Raw genomic sequence first — 13,261 nt, forward strand, 5'->3', positions numbered from 1 at the left:
AAGAAAAAATATATTTCTCCTTTCTAATCATCAAATTATCAAGTTTTGTATGAGAGACCTTGAAGATCTGAATTTTTCTCATGCAGATGAACAATCTAGTACCCTGCTGGCAGCTAGAGTCTCTGTTTAATGTCTCTCACCCGGGGGAAATTAAAAGGAGAATTAGTCTGCTAGCCTGTTAGTAATCTAGATCTCTAGACATGTTCCACCGTACAGTAGGCTCAGTTTTCTGTCAGTCGGGGTTTGAAGTACGCACCCTCAATACTATGTGATAGGAGAATATCATGGCACATATGAAACCAATGGCTGGAAATCTGAGCCTAGTTCCACCATTAACTATATGAGATGTCAGAAGTCCATGATTATAGTAACAGCTACTGTTATGGACTTCTTGGAATGTTCATTAATTTATTTGTGGGGGGGAGGGGGGGGGGAGTGGTGGGTCTTGAAATGATTGATGTATTTTTTCTATTTCTCCATCTATCCTCCCCTCCCCCCTCATCCCTTCTGATACATGTATCATTCTTGGTGAATTTGCTTAGAGTACTTTTGATGTTTTATTGAGTCATGGGTACCATACAGCTTGAAGTCTTTGTTTTTTACTACTGTCAAACAAAAAATGTTTGTATGTGCTGTAAGTCCACACCATATGTTTCCCGCTGAATATGAAAGCCACTCTATTTCTTCAAGTAACATGTCTTACACCAGTTCTTAATCATTTCCACCTTTTTTCCATCTTTTCACTTTTGAGTTTTCATTGATTTTGATTTTATTTCTGATATATAGACTTAATTAACATTCAGTTTACTATTCTTTTCACAGTCCTTGTGTTCCGTCTTCTGATTATCAACTTTACAATCAGATTGCCATGGGGCCTGCTGTGAGTAAATTACCTGAAAGGCTAGCTAGGGACAGGGAGGGTCTAAATAAATTACTTTATTATGAGTCTGTATGTTACTAAAATTACAATCTAGAGGGACAGGTCAGGCTATTGTATATATATACATATATATTAGGAATATAAAATGGTGTGCGTGTATATATATACACTGTGATATAAACACGATGGGAGCTGTAGAGCAAGAGAAAAGTTGTAGAGAAACAAGAGACCTAGCCGAGTGTTTCTTTGACTTCTCGAGTGCTCTACAGCTCCCATCATGTTTATATCACAGTATATAGATACAAACAGACATTTTATATCGCTTTTATAAAATATTTTTGAATGATTTCGCACGAGCATGTCTCTGACCTCTGATATAAACATATGGTAGCCAGCCAATCAGCGCATGCGTTATATCTCAAATATTTTATAAATAAATATATAAACATTGACAATTGCTATCATTAGAATGAATTTTGAAATCTCATGTGGAATTAGGACATTTAATTATTTTACAGGGAAGGAAGGTGGGGGGCAAGGGGTAATTTAAAAAACATTGAACAGCCTGACAGATGACATTTTTGCCCATTAAAAATTCCCACCTTCCCACATATATTAGTATACCACAGTTAATATGATTATATATATTGGTTTTTAATTATATTTTCGACTTTACATTAATCAGGTTGTGATTATAATAGTTCTTATGTTTATGAAGAGGAGAACTAAGAGGACAAAATGCTGTGATGGACGACCAGGAATACAGCCGTAAGTAAAATTCTAAAACAGGAAATTGAAGTAGTCTGTTTAATATTTTCATTAGGATGTTTTACAAGGCTGTTTGGCATTTTATAACATTTTCTATAGTCCTTTCTCCTTTTTACTGGCTCTTCCTTTTCCCTGTATTTCCCACAGTTTCTCTCTTCTCCCTTACTTTTCTTATCCATTTCTCCATCCTCCCAGACCCATTCCTCTCTGCTCTTGCAGTACACCACTTAGTCAGAGCTTCTTTGATCTAAATATTCAAAGAAGACTATTACCATATATTGACCATGTATCCATGCATATTGACAGATGTTTTTGTTATAGTCCTGTAGATTTTCTTGGGAGTGAAGAAAACAGGTTTTCTTTTGCTCTTGCATATGGTGCCATGGCTGTAACAGTGACAGGCTTGTTTGCCAATAAACTTCTTTCCAGCAATACTGGAGTGGTGTTCACAATTGAAGGGCCTCCTTGGATATCAGGTATATACTGCAGTTACTGTCAGTAGGATTATTTATGGAGGTTATTATCTTCAGTTATTTGCTTTTAATCTGCTGAAATCAAGGTGAAACGTGTGCAAGAGAGGAGAGGAGACAAGAGGAATTGCCAATGCATTGTTTTTCATTTATTTGCAGAGGCTGAAATGGCTAAATAATGAGGGAGTGGGAGAGAAAAAAATGACATAAAAAATAGGGAGGAAGAATATTTTTAAAAAGTTTAAAATAATCAATAAACCTATATAATCGTACACAATACCAAAACCCAAAGAAGCTATGTCTTCGGCAAAGGTGGGGCGAGAATAAACACTCCACAAACCAAAGGTGCGGACAAGGAAAGAGAGAGTTATTAATTAATTAAACCATATAACTGGACCAGAGATTGACCTGTGAAGAAGTAGCCCATGTCTAACCAATGTTCTTGTTTGCTATTCTTACCTTTGTGGTCCACCAGGTCTCTATATATTTCAAGCTTAAATTTGACTGTTTTCGATCTTAATCCTTATATATATATATCTTGCATTCATGATAGTATTTCAAGGGATTGTATCGGTCATCTCCATCGGCACCATGTATCTGCCTCTTTTCCTGTGTCTCAGCACTGATGCGAAGATCCTTGGATCAGTTATGGGATTCCTATTCACTGGTTACAGGTTAGAGAAATTAAAAAAATTAGATAAAATTAGATCTATATTAAGTGTCTAGTCATTCTAGCACTTTTGCACTAACTGGGGACACTTTTCACTCACACGCACTACTACTGGATTCCGACCACTACATTCAGTGTTCTATGTACACGACTCAACTCACATATGTTGTTTTTTATTAGACCAAACATTGAAAATAATGTGTGCACCATGACCTTTGAACTTTAAGATTGGATATTTAGATAGCAAGCACAAAAATGCCCAGAAAGAATTACTCTCTCTTCTCTTTGGTCTCAGGTTCAATTCCTGTATGAACTTACAACCAATTGCAAGGGTTTTCTTTGGGTTCTCTGGTTTTACTCCCTCTGCAAAATCTAACCCACTGAATTCCAATTTGATAAGTAAATGAGCGGTACCATGACTTGGTCAGTAGAGAGGTTTTTTCGAGGTATCAGTACATTTTAAATTTGGAAATTCCAATAAAAATTAATTGTATCAATTCTTTTGTACCTATCAGATTAGCAGTTCTCATCATCGTGGTCTTGAGATGCCCAATTGACAGAACAACAGTAAGTATTCTATATGCACTGACCTTCGTATTCCATACAAGAAATAGAATAAGAATATCTCATTTATAATTTTTCGATGTTACTTCAGGCATTCATCTACTGGCCAGTGTTCTTTGACCTTCCAACAATCCTTTCGCATATATTCCTCATTATTCGCTTCTTGACGATCTTTTTCTTGGAACTCAAAAAAGAGTGTAACAGAAATGAAACATCATATACTGTGCTCCTAGGGGTGAGTAACTCAGAATACAGGGATTAGAGCCCTTTTCCTTTTCTGATAAACTTGACTCTGGTTTAATTCCACATCATTGATTCTATCACTGTTTAGGAAGAAACAGACTTTAAGATAGACCCACACTATGAGGCACATGTTAAAACTCTGTTGGAAGGAGTCCGAAAGAGGTATCAGAGTAGATGATAAGAGATGATAGTATTAATTACGTAACACCTTGTTAACTTGAGCGTAATGTTTTCCCATTTCAATTACCACATTGCATTCCCTAAAGTAATCATTTGTTTAATGGTTGTGCATGATAAGACACATGAATTAAATGGAAAGACAACTCCAACAAAGAATATTATTCTCAAGAGAATGACACATGGTTAGAAATGAGAAAATATTATGCCTAGTAAGGTAAATAGGTCTATCTATTGAGAATTACCAAGTACACAGAAGTGGTTTACATGCGGATCCTCCTTAAAACCTATTAAACGGCCATCCTCTACTAATATAAGTGGCCAACTTTGGAAGTCCCAAAGAGCTGATTTTTACCTATATACTGCAGGCCAACGTTAGTTTAGCGTTCTCTTGACAATTCCCCTGTATAATTTTATGGCCTCTCATACAGGACTGATTTTATTGTATTTACAAATGGCTCAGGCCCTCACTTTTAAGGATACTACGCGTTGTCTTGATAGTAATTTGATTGTTTATTATTCTCATTGCTTGTAGTGACACTAACAAGTGGTATGTCAAGGGACGCAACTTTGTCTACACTCCTCAACCACGTGAGTATAGACTTAAAAAGATTTTACCATAGCTGATATTGCTGAGCTATTATAGACTGTACTTTTTGACTGGTTGACAAGGCATGGTATAATACTTTATACAACATGCAGTTACAGTATTACTGTGCTTTTTGACTGGTGGGTGTTGCATGCAAGCGAAAGTTGTGAGGAAAAATTGTGCCATGTAAATTGACCTTCATGTTTTTCACCAGGTCTTGAAAGTACTGTGCAGTAGATATAATCGCTGTTTTTCCAGTTTACCCAGACCATGTGTCATTATCTTGACTAGTATTTTTACCAGTAATGCCTTTTGATGATACATTAATATGGATGTGAGTCAAACGAAGGATCCTATTTTAAGTGGATGACACGTGGACTGAAAATCTTTTTTAATGGGATGACACTTGGACTGAAATGGAAAAACTGTTAAAAGGACTACACACTATACTGACACTAAATTACTCAACTTTTCTATTTATAATATTTTCTAGATTTCAAATACTCTGTCGCAATGCTGTCGACTGTTATCGTGGCTGGCATCATCATTTATGAGGTTTGTTCAGTACTTTTAAAAAGCGCACAGGTTTAACAGCTGTGAAGTGTCATCAGATTTCTAGTGAGGCAAACACAGTTCTCGATTAGCAAGTTTTAGTTTGCACATTAACAAAGTTTGGTAGTTCGCGATTATCTCATGATCACCACTGATCAGTCCCACATTATGGAGAGTCCTTACTCATTATATATATACATCCATCCCAAAGGATCATAGGGGAATTTTATGGCAAGGTGCGCAATGATAAACCACTTGCACTGCATATTTTGCAGGAACGAAAAAAGTGTGCAAAGATTCTATTAGTGGTAGTATGTGTTGTTATTACACAAACAATCTGTTGTCAATAAATTTCTTAATTGATTTTCAGTTCGTCATCCTGGTTGGCGGAGTGTTTGTTGGACTGTTTATTAATATCAAAAAAAGCACTGTTTCAAGTAAAGAAGTCATCATACTATTACAAGGACAGGAGACCTACGACATCACAATACAAATATACGACATCTTGATTAGTGAGTAGATCCCCAGAACAGACATATAGTCCATATAGAAGACATATAGAACTGTACCCACTTTTGTCTATCACTATAGATGAGAATAATGCATGGGCTTGAATTGAACAAAAGGAAAGCCTTGAAAAGAAAGTGTGACTGCATGTGTGTTTATTCGCCCCTGTCCTCTTTTGTTTACTCTAGTGTCCCTGTAGGTCATGCACTCAAGGAGATAAAAGTGGACAAGTTTTGGGATAGCATGCAGTGACATAGTCCATTTTAAAGCACAACTCAGTGATCTTAAGTCAGTATGAATGAACTAGTGGACTGTTGCAATTTAATCCTGCATTCTGATTGGCTAAGTTGCATATTTCCCAAAGTCAAGAAAAACTCTGGTTTTTCAAGTAATATGAATAGATAGAAGGTAACTAAGATTTTGCCTTTTCCATTTTTTTTTCTTACCATGCAGTTACCTTTCTGGTGTCAAGCATAGTGGCGGCTCTTTATACGTACTTCCAGATGTATCGAATGCTCATAGCACACAGGTAACAGATCCAAGAAAATGACATTATATAGACAGGCGTTGCTAGAGCAAACGAGGGGAAACTGGGAGAAGGTTGAGGAATGCTTTAGCATTCAATCATGACATGCCCCAAAACGAAAAAACAGATATTTCAGTAAAATTTTGAGTGTGCAGTTTTATATTTAAAGAGAATTGATTTTATAAATTCTTATCGAAAAATCTCATAGAAAGGTATGAATAATTCTCATTATAAAGCACCTGTTCTGGTATTGTAGCCTGTCAAGTTTCTTAAAATTGGATGAGCGCGCAACCTTGAGAAAAAGGTATTTTCCTATTGCAGATCATGTGTCATTCAATTCAGCACTATTTCTTTTGTTTACCAGTAACTTTTGAAGAAAGAGACTCTATCAAAGAATCTTATTTTTCTCAAGGAAATGACATGTGGTCTGAAATAGGAAAATGTCAAACTCAAAGTAAGGCTCAATCAAAGAATCTTGTTATTCTCATGTGGTCTGAAATAGGACACCGTCAAACCTAAAGTAAGGGTCTATCTTTATCACTGCCTTTTTGTGTTTTTGTTTAGAAATCATGTGATCAAGCTAATAAAATCTGACCGAAGATTCTTGCCAAGAACCCTGCAACCCCCTGAGTCAATGGTGGTGAGTAAGGAGGGGAGGAAACTTGGCTTAGGATGTGTGATGATGAATGCCTTTATATATATATATGTATATATATATTTAGATAACCAGTTTAGATATTCCAACCAATTCCATGCATGATTTGATTGCTTAGTATTTGAGTGATGTTCTTTCTCTTGCACTATTAGGGAATGAGTTTAAGGTTTTGTGGTTACCAGATTGCATATTTTCTATGGGGTAAGTAAATCTTGGGTCAATATGCACCCATATTTTCATTTTTCTACCCATCCATTACCCATTCACTAACCAATCTATTCATCCATTAATATCTATCTCTAGTTTTGAGATAGTTAAGTAGTAATGAACATTTTTTATATAGCTTAAGTAGTAACGAACATTTTTTACCTGTAATAGTGGTAGTTAGCACGGTCATAGCATCTTCCTACCCATCCATTTGTTCACTCAATAACCATTCAATCCATCCATTAATATCTATCTCTAGGTTTACGATAGCTTAAGTAGTATGAACATTTTTTACCTGTAATAGTGGTAGTTAGCACGGTCATAGTATCTTTCTACCCATCCATTTGTTCACCCAATAACGAATCAATCCATCCATTAATATCTATCTCTAGGTTTAAGATAGCTTAAGTAGTAATGAAAACGTTTTTCTTGAACTTTTTTCAGGTTTCCTGATCATGATGGGTATTCTAATAGTGGTAGTTATGGCCATATCTGTTGCCATCCTCGTTTTGCCGGAAATAATGAGTCCCGAACTTAAGGATTTGATGATAGGCTTGATCATTGGATTAATGTAAGTAACCCTTGTGTTGTATTAAGAGAGGGTTTCAATAACTGATATCCTACACAGTAGAAAGTATTTCGTATGAATGTGGAACAGTATGTTACAATCACTGTAACGCCACAGTGCGCGAGGTAACTTTTCATCCAATCAAAATGCTTATAACCAGTATCGGCACGGCACTTTCATACGATGAGTTTTTCTCAGTTATACGAAATCTGTTCTGTATGAATTCGGACGTAGCATACTGTGCCGTGATAACTGAACTATGTTTCAAACCTATTGGAGATGTTGTCCATGTTGGCTGGCATTCAGCCATCTTTTATTTTTATAACACCTTCTTTTTCAGTCCTGTTGTGGGGATGGCCATATTTGTATGGCTGTTGCAGCTCCTTTTGGCAAAGTTTGTTTTCAACGACAGATCAATGAAAAGCAAAGTGGTTAATATCAATAACAGGTAATATTAACACATATGATGATACATGCTGCGGTCTTTTCTCCCGCTCGCAGCGGCGCTATTTAAAATATTAAGCTCGTTGTGTTTTGCGATGCCAGTGCAAGAAAACTTAAGCAAGAAGGTTATAAAAATGTTTTCATCAAAATGCCAATAAGCATGGTATTTTCTCAAGCAGAGAAAATGAATTGGAATGTTCAATACTTCACGCTTAACTTCGTGCGCTCAAGCCAAATATCGTTTCCTTACTTGCAAAAGGGATAACGTCACTTTTGTCAGCTCTAGAGCATCAGCAGATCAGTTAGCATCTTCAAATTGTTTCCATATATCTTTGTCGTTGTTTATGGAAAATATTTCCTTTGAAGTAGTAGAAATTACTAAGCAATTGAACTCAGCATTTTTTCCATCTTTTAAAAAAGTCTTCGAACTTTTCCTTTAATAATGGAAGACTTTGCGCGCTGGAAACGAAACGGCTGGAGTATTTTTGTTTCGACATTTTGTTAATGGAAGATTTTTCACGCCCTTAAAAAGAAAAGACTAGAACATTTTCATTTTGACCCATAATACATTGCGCGCCTAGATTCGCTTAGGCTGCAATTAATCTTCCCTTCTAAGCCTTCCATCAGCTGTGATTTAATGCCCAATTCTTTGTCACAATTTTAGGCGATGTTTTCTGCTATTGTCGTTTTTCTTCTTCTTCTTCAACATCTTGGTTGGTTTGATGTCTTGTGTGCTTCGGATTGTCAAAGGGATGGTGCTGGGTATCATGTTTATTGGAAGGATCGATCGACCTTTGATTATGAAGGGATTTACAAACTTGGATACAGGTATGGTGAACCTTAAAGTGAGTCCCAAGCAGTGATACTGTACCTATCTTTGATTTTGCACGTTCCTACTTTGGATTCTGGATTCCGGCGCATTTTGGTTTATTGTCTTTTTTACTTTAAAATTCATCGCTACACTAAAACAACCTCTGTGCTTCTGGGCTAATAGGGACTTTAAGATTTGCAAAATCTACGACGGCGACGTCTACCGGAAGTGTAAATAACTTCACTTTGAGGTTTCACGCCTTCAAAGTCTGTCTTCCCTGTGGATGAGTTGACTTTACTGACAATGCTTTGAATGAAATCTCCAATGAACAGAACCCCAAAGAGAAATTATTTACACTTCCGGTTGACGTCGCCGTCGTAGATTTTGCAAGTGTTAAAGTACCTTATCAAAGTCAAAGCACGACAAACTCAAAGATCGAATTGGAATTTAGCGTGTTTGGTTTTACGGAGAGTAAGAAATCCGGATAAGGGCCGGATACGGACAAATTCGGGCTGCCGTGTACTAGTTTTGTTTCAAAAGAAAATTAATTTATAAAGTCTTAACTTACATAGCTGGAAATCAATTGATGCTATTTTCAATATCCTTCAGCCTATGTTGCCTATATTGGTTTTCTTCACCTTCAAGTGGCTCATAAGCATCCTGTGGTCCTTGTGTTCAGTCATCTTCTTTGGCAGGGCATGCGCAGAAAGCAGCGCCAACGTATGGAGGAGGGATTAATGGTTGGTAAGTACTGACTTCGGGGTGCCTTGAATCAATGGATACTTTCGCGTCATTTGGTTTGAAATTTAAAAGAAAAATTGAAAGTTGCAAGAAGCTTATATTTAAAGAAGTCAACTTTGAGACAAATGCTACTAGGTCTTTGCAAAAGTCTTGTACATGCCATATAGGCTTACTGTGCTTATAGAATACTGCAAAGAACGCACAAAATATGCATGTGACGTTTCGTTGTATCCAACTATCCTACCACCCAACCACACTTATCAAACCACTGTCCACTTATCCACCTATATACCAACACACCCATTCATCCATCAATCCACAAACCAGAAATACATTTTTTTGGTTTTATTTCATAAGGTTTTTTGCAATGGTTGATAATTTATCTTGTTGATCCAGGATTATTCTATTATTTCCAAGAATGTTCTAAAATGGTAGAAGTATGTGTTGTACAGTCAGTGTGTGTGGTAAAGTCCATTCAGCCAGGTTTGTCTCGGCTGTCTGGTCAGTTGTTAGTTGTGAAAACAACAGTTGTGGACAACGGTTCGTCTAGTCAGTCAGTCTAAGTCGTTGTGCAGTCGGTGTGATAAAGTCCAGTCAGTCGGGTTTTTGTCGGCTGTCAGGTCAGTCGTTGTGTATTGGACAACGGTTCATCTAGTCAGTCAGTCTAAGTCGTTGTGCAGTCGATGTGGTATGGTCTAGTCAGTCAGGTTTGTTTCATCAGGTCAGTTGTGTAGTGGACAACCGTTCGTCTAGTCAGTCAGTCTAAGTCGTTGTAGAGTCAGGTTTGTTTCGTCAGGTCAGTTGTTCTGTTCGTCTAGTCAGTCTGTCAAAGTCGTCATTTGTGCAGTCAGTGTGGTAAAGTCCGGTCAGTCAGATTTGTTTCGTCATGTCATATGCAGAGCAAGTGTGCAGCAGGGTTTAAAGTAAGTTGTGAAACAAGGATCCTCGATTCTTGTATATTGTAAAAATCACAACTCAATGTCCAGGAAGTACATGCAAGCCATGTGGAAAAAGCGGAGAGAACAAAGAGGGAGGACTACAAATCGACCGCAATTTCTGCGGTAAAGGCGTAAATAAACGATTTGTAGTTGAAAATAGCAACCAGGTACAAGAGCTAAAAGAAAGGCCAGTATTTTAGCCTCCAAGTGCAGCAGACTTGAAGGCAGTTCAGAGGAGTACATCGTGGACTATGGAGTAGAGTCCGTTGTCCGTCGATGATTGTCAGGTTTTTTGTCGGTCTTCTGTTGCGGGTCGTCTGTTGTCGGATGTTTGTTGTCTGTCGTTGTTCGTCGTCCGTTGTTGGTGGTCCGCCAGTTGATAGTTGTTGTCTGTCGTCGTTCGTCTTCCGTTTTTGGTTTTCCGTCAGTTGACAGTTGTTGTCTGTCGTCGTTCGTCGTTCGTCGTCCGTTGTTGGTTATCCGTCAGTTGATAGTTGTTGTCTGTCGTCGTTCGTCGTTGGTTGTCCGTCAGTTGATAGTTGTTGTCTGTCGTTGTTCGTCGTCCGTTGTTGGTTGTCCGTCAGTTGATGGTTGTTGTCTGTCGTCGTTTGTCGTCCGTTGTTGGTTGTCCGTCAGTTGGTAGTTGTTGTCTGTTGTCGATTGTCTTCCGTTGTCCATTGTCCATTGATCGTCGTCTGTTGTGGGTCGAGTGTTGTCTGATGTCCATTGTCCGTCTGTCGTTGGTCGTATGTTGTCCGTCTGTCGTTTGTCGTATGTTGTCCGTCTGTCGTCGGTCGTATGTTATCCGTCTGTCGTTGGTCGTATGTTGTCCGTCTGTCGTTAGTCGTATGTTGACCGTCTGTCGTTGGTCGTATATTGTCCGTCTGTCGTTGGTCGTATGTTGTCCGTTGTCGGGTGTCCTTTGTCGGGTGTCCATTGTCTTATGTCAGTTGTGGGTCGTCGTTTGTCGTTCGCCCGTTATCCGTTTTCCTGTCGGTTCATCTTCTTTTGTCAATTGTCTGTTCCATTGTTCATTCTCCATTGGACATTGTCTATTGCCCAATGTAGAGTCCATCGAGTAGAGTAGGTTTTCTTATCAACCATTGAGTCTCAGTAGTCTTGATCTTCGAGTCTGTAGAGTCCATTGTGTAGAGTATGATTTATCATCAGTTATTCAGCAGAAGTTCAATAGTTCAAAAGGTGAAGGGGGTTTTATCAACCAGTGATTCCAGTGTACATTCCAGAGGTTCAGTGAAGTCCATTAGTAAAATCATATTTTCAATTTAGCCTGTGAAAAAGCCTTCCGAAAAACAAAAACAAAAAGTAAAAAAAAATAAAAAATAAAAACGTCATCCCATCCAGCCGGCATCAGCTTGTCTTGGCTTGTTCTTGACTGAAGACAGTGAATGATGGTATATCGGCTGCTATGTTGGTCCCCAGTTATAGCCAAGTTCTCGGCTGGAGCGCGGAGGGAACAGCCTTATCGGCCTCCCTCTGCCTTCTAGAAGTAAAGAAAATGAAAAAAACAAAGGAATACATATGTATTTTAATTTAAGGGCGGGAAAAATTTACTGGCATCGTGTTTTCTGTGTAGAATCTAATGAAATGAAAAAAAAAACCTAGTTCCAAGAAGTGAAAATCACTAACGCTTTTCGAGCGTTACGAACATGAATTATTTCACTAATGCCGTTACGTACGTACCTTGACGTCCTTCTTGAAGTAGCGGTACAACATATAAGTTGTTGCACCTGCCACCACGACTGCCGCGGCCCCCATGCACAGGTTCTTTACCAAACTCATATTAAAGCCGAGCTTTTACCATGAAATTCAATAAAATGTGAATAGGGTTTCTGATTAATTACTTCTTTAATTGCTTCAGTAATGAAGTAATTGTCATATGACGTCATAATAGACCATTGGATATTTTATCTCTTCTAATTGGGATAATTATCCGAGTCTCGACCAATCGAATTGCAGTCGTTGTCTAATCGATATTATGTCGTTCATACCGCATTTCCGTGCTCAAGGGTTTTTGAATTTTTTTGACACGACGGCTTTATTGACTGAATTTTTCAGACCCCCAAAACTTGTTCATAACCATTGAAAAAGTACAACAGAATTGCGCGCGCTCGTGCGCCAAAATATCCTAGTATTGTTTAGCAATGTAAGACTGTTACAAAGTCACATACAGTTCATACAGGGTCAGAATGCATAGTTTGACGCACTTAATTGCACAAAAGCTCAAAAATCAAGTGGACATCGGCCTTATATTTACCGCTTGCAATTTCTCTTTTCAGTAGCTCCAGCCAGTATGGAGAATGACGTTCGAAACAACATAGGTAGGCTATCTGATGAAATGGGAGAGGTCTATAGTTCCAATAGAGTTCTTTCGTAACATCAATTTTCTTTCTTTTTCAGAACTGAAGCCTGCTGCATCTGGACGTCCAAGAGTGTCTGCTTCAGCACTAAATAAATGGTTCATAGCAGTAACCGTGATAAGGAATCCTATGCTGATATTTAACAGAAAAGGGTACCTTAGGAACGTTATCCTGGGGATGCAGAATACCATTCCAATAAGTGACCAAGATGGACCAAGTGGAAATAATGAACTTCAGAACGGTCATTGTCAAACAGACGGAAAGAACAATTTAACACTAATAGTACAACAGGTTTGAAAGATACAATGCAGTAATCCGACTTCTCAATGGAGATATTTGTGCGACTCGGTTTCTGTGCTATGTTCATATTCTACATTGTGTTCCTCGCATACTATGTATTGAGAACCAACATCATCCAAGAAACACAAGGGGCAGCACTTATCTTTCATTGTTCTATTATTTACCGCTTATTTACATGACATCATATGATCAAGACTCCAGCTTGGAGCAAGGGAGCACATTAAAATTTTGTTTGTGTAAAGAAAGGTATTGTTCTTGGTTGATCTATCTAGC

At 38.0% G+C, this 13,261-nt stretch overlaps 1 protein-coding gene across 3 annotated transcripts in view; it reads left to right on the top strand.

Annotated features, from left to right (window-relative positions):
• The window catches only part of LOC116305122 (stimulated by retinoic acid gene 6 protein-like), a 42,828-nt gene extending 29,595 nt beyond the window's left edge, over window positions 1–13,233 (top strand). For all 3 annotated transcript variants that reach the window (XM_089028673.1, XM_089028674.1, XM_031714958.2), the window contains 19 exons: window positions 823–880; window positions 1,566–1,648; window positions 1,970–2,124; window positions 2,672–2,792; window positions 3,304–3,355; window positions 3,444–3,587; window positions 3,684–3,757; window positions 4,308–4,363; window positions 4,855–4,916; window positions 5,284–5,425; window positions 5,874–5,949; window positions 6,511–6,586; window positions 6,754–6,802; window positions 7,253–7,379; window positions 7,717–7,824; window positions 8,485–8,648; window positions 9,241–9,375; window positions 12,608–12,649; window positions 12,729–13,233. In XM_089028673.1, the coding sequence (XP_088884799.1) occupies window positions 869–880; window positions 1,566–1,648; window positions 1,970–2,124; window positions 2,672–2,792; window positions 3,304–3,355; window positions 3,444–3,587; window positions 3,684–3,757; window positions 4,308–4,363; window positions 4,855–4,916; window positions 5,284–5,425; window positions 5,874–5,949; window positions 6,511–6,586; window positions 6,754–6,802; window positions 7,253–7,379; window positions 7,717–7,824; window positions 8,485–8,648; window positions 9,241–9,375; window positions 12,608–12,649; window positions 12,729–12,985 (1,935 nt within the window). In that variant the 5' untranslated portion in view covers window positions 823–868 and the 3' untranslated portion in view covers window positions 12,986–13,233. The remainder of the gene's footprint in view (window positions 1–822; window positions 881–1,565; window positions 1,649–1,969; window positions 2,125–2,671; window positions 2,793–3,303; window positions 3,356–3,443; window positions 3,588–3,683; window positions 3,758–4,307; window positions 4,364–4,854; window positions 4,917–5,283; window positions 5,426–5,873; window positions 5,950–6,510; window positions 6,587–6,753; window positions 6,803–7,252; window positions 7,380–7,716; window positions 7,825–8,484; window positions 8,649–9,240; window positions 9,376–12,607; window positions 12,650–12,728) is intronic.
• Window positions 13,234–13,261: the final 28 nt, after the last annotated feature.

Source organism: Actinia tenebrosa, unplaced genomic scaffold, assembly GCF_029948245.1.
Source record: "Actinia tenebrosa isolate PJP-AT-01 unplaced genomic scaffold, QUT_ActTen_1.0 PGA_scaffold13__45_contigs__length_12533684, whole genome shotgun sequence".
Lineage (NCBI taxonomy): Eukaryota > Metazoa > Cnidaria > Anthozoa > Actiniaria > Actiniidae > Actinia > Actinia tenebrosa.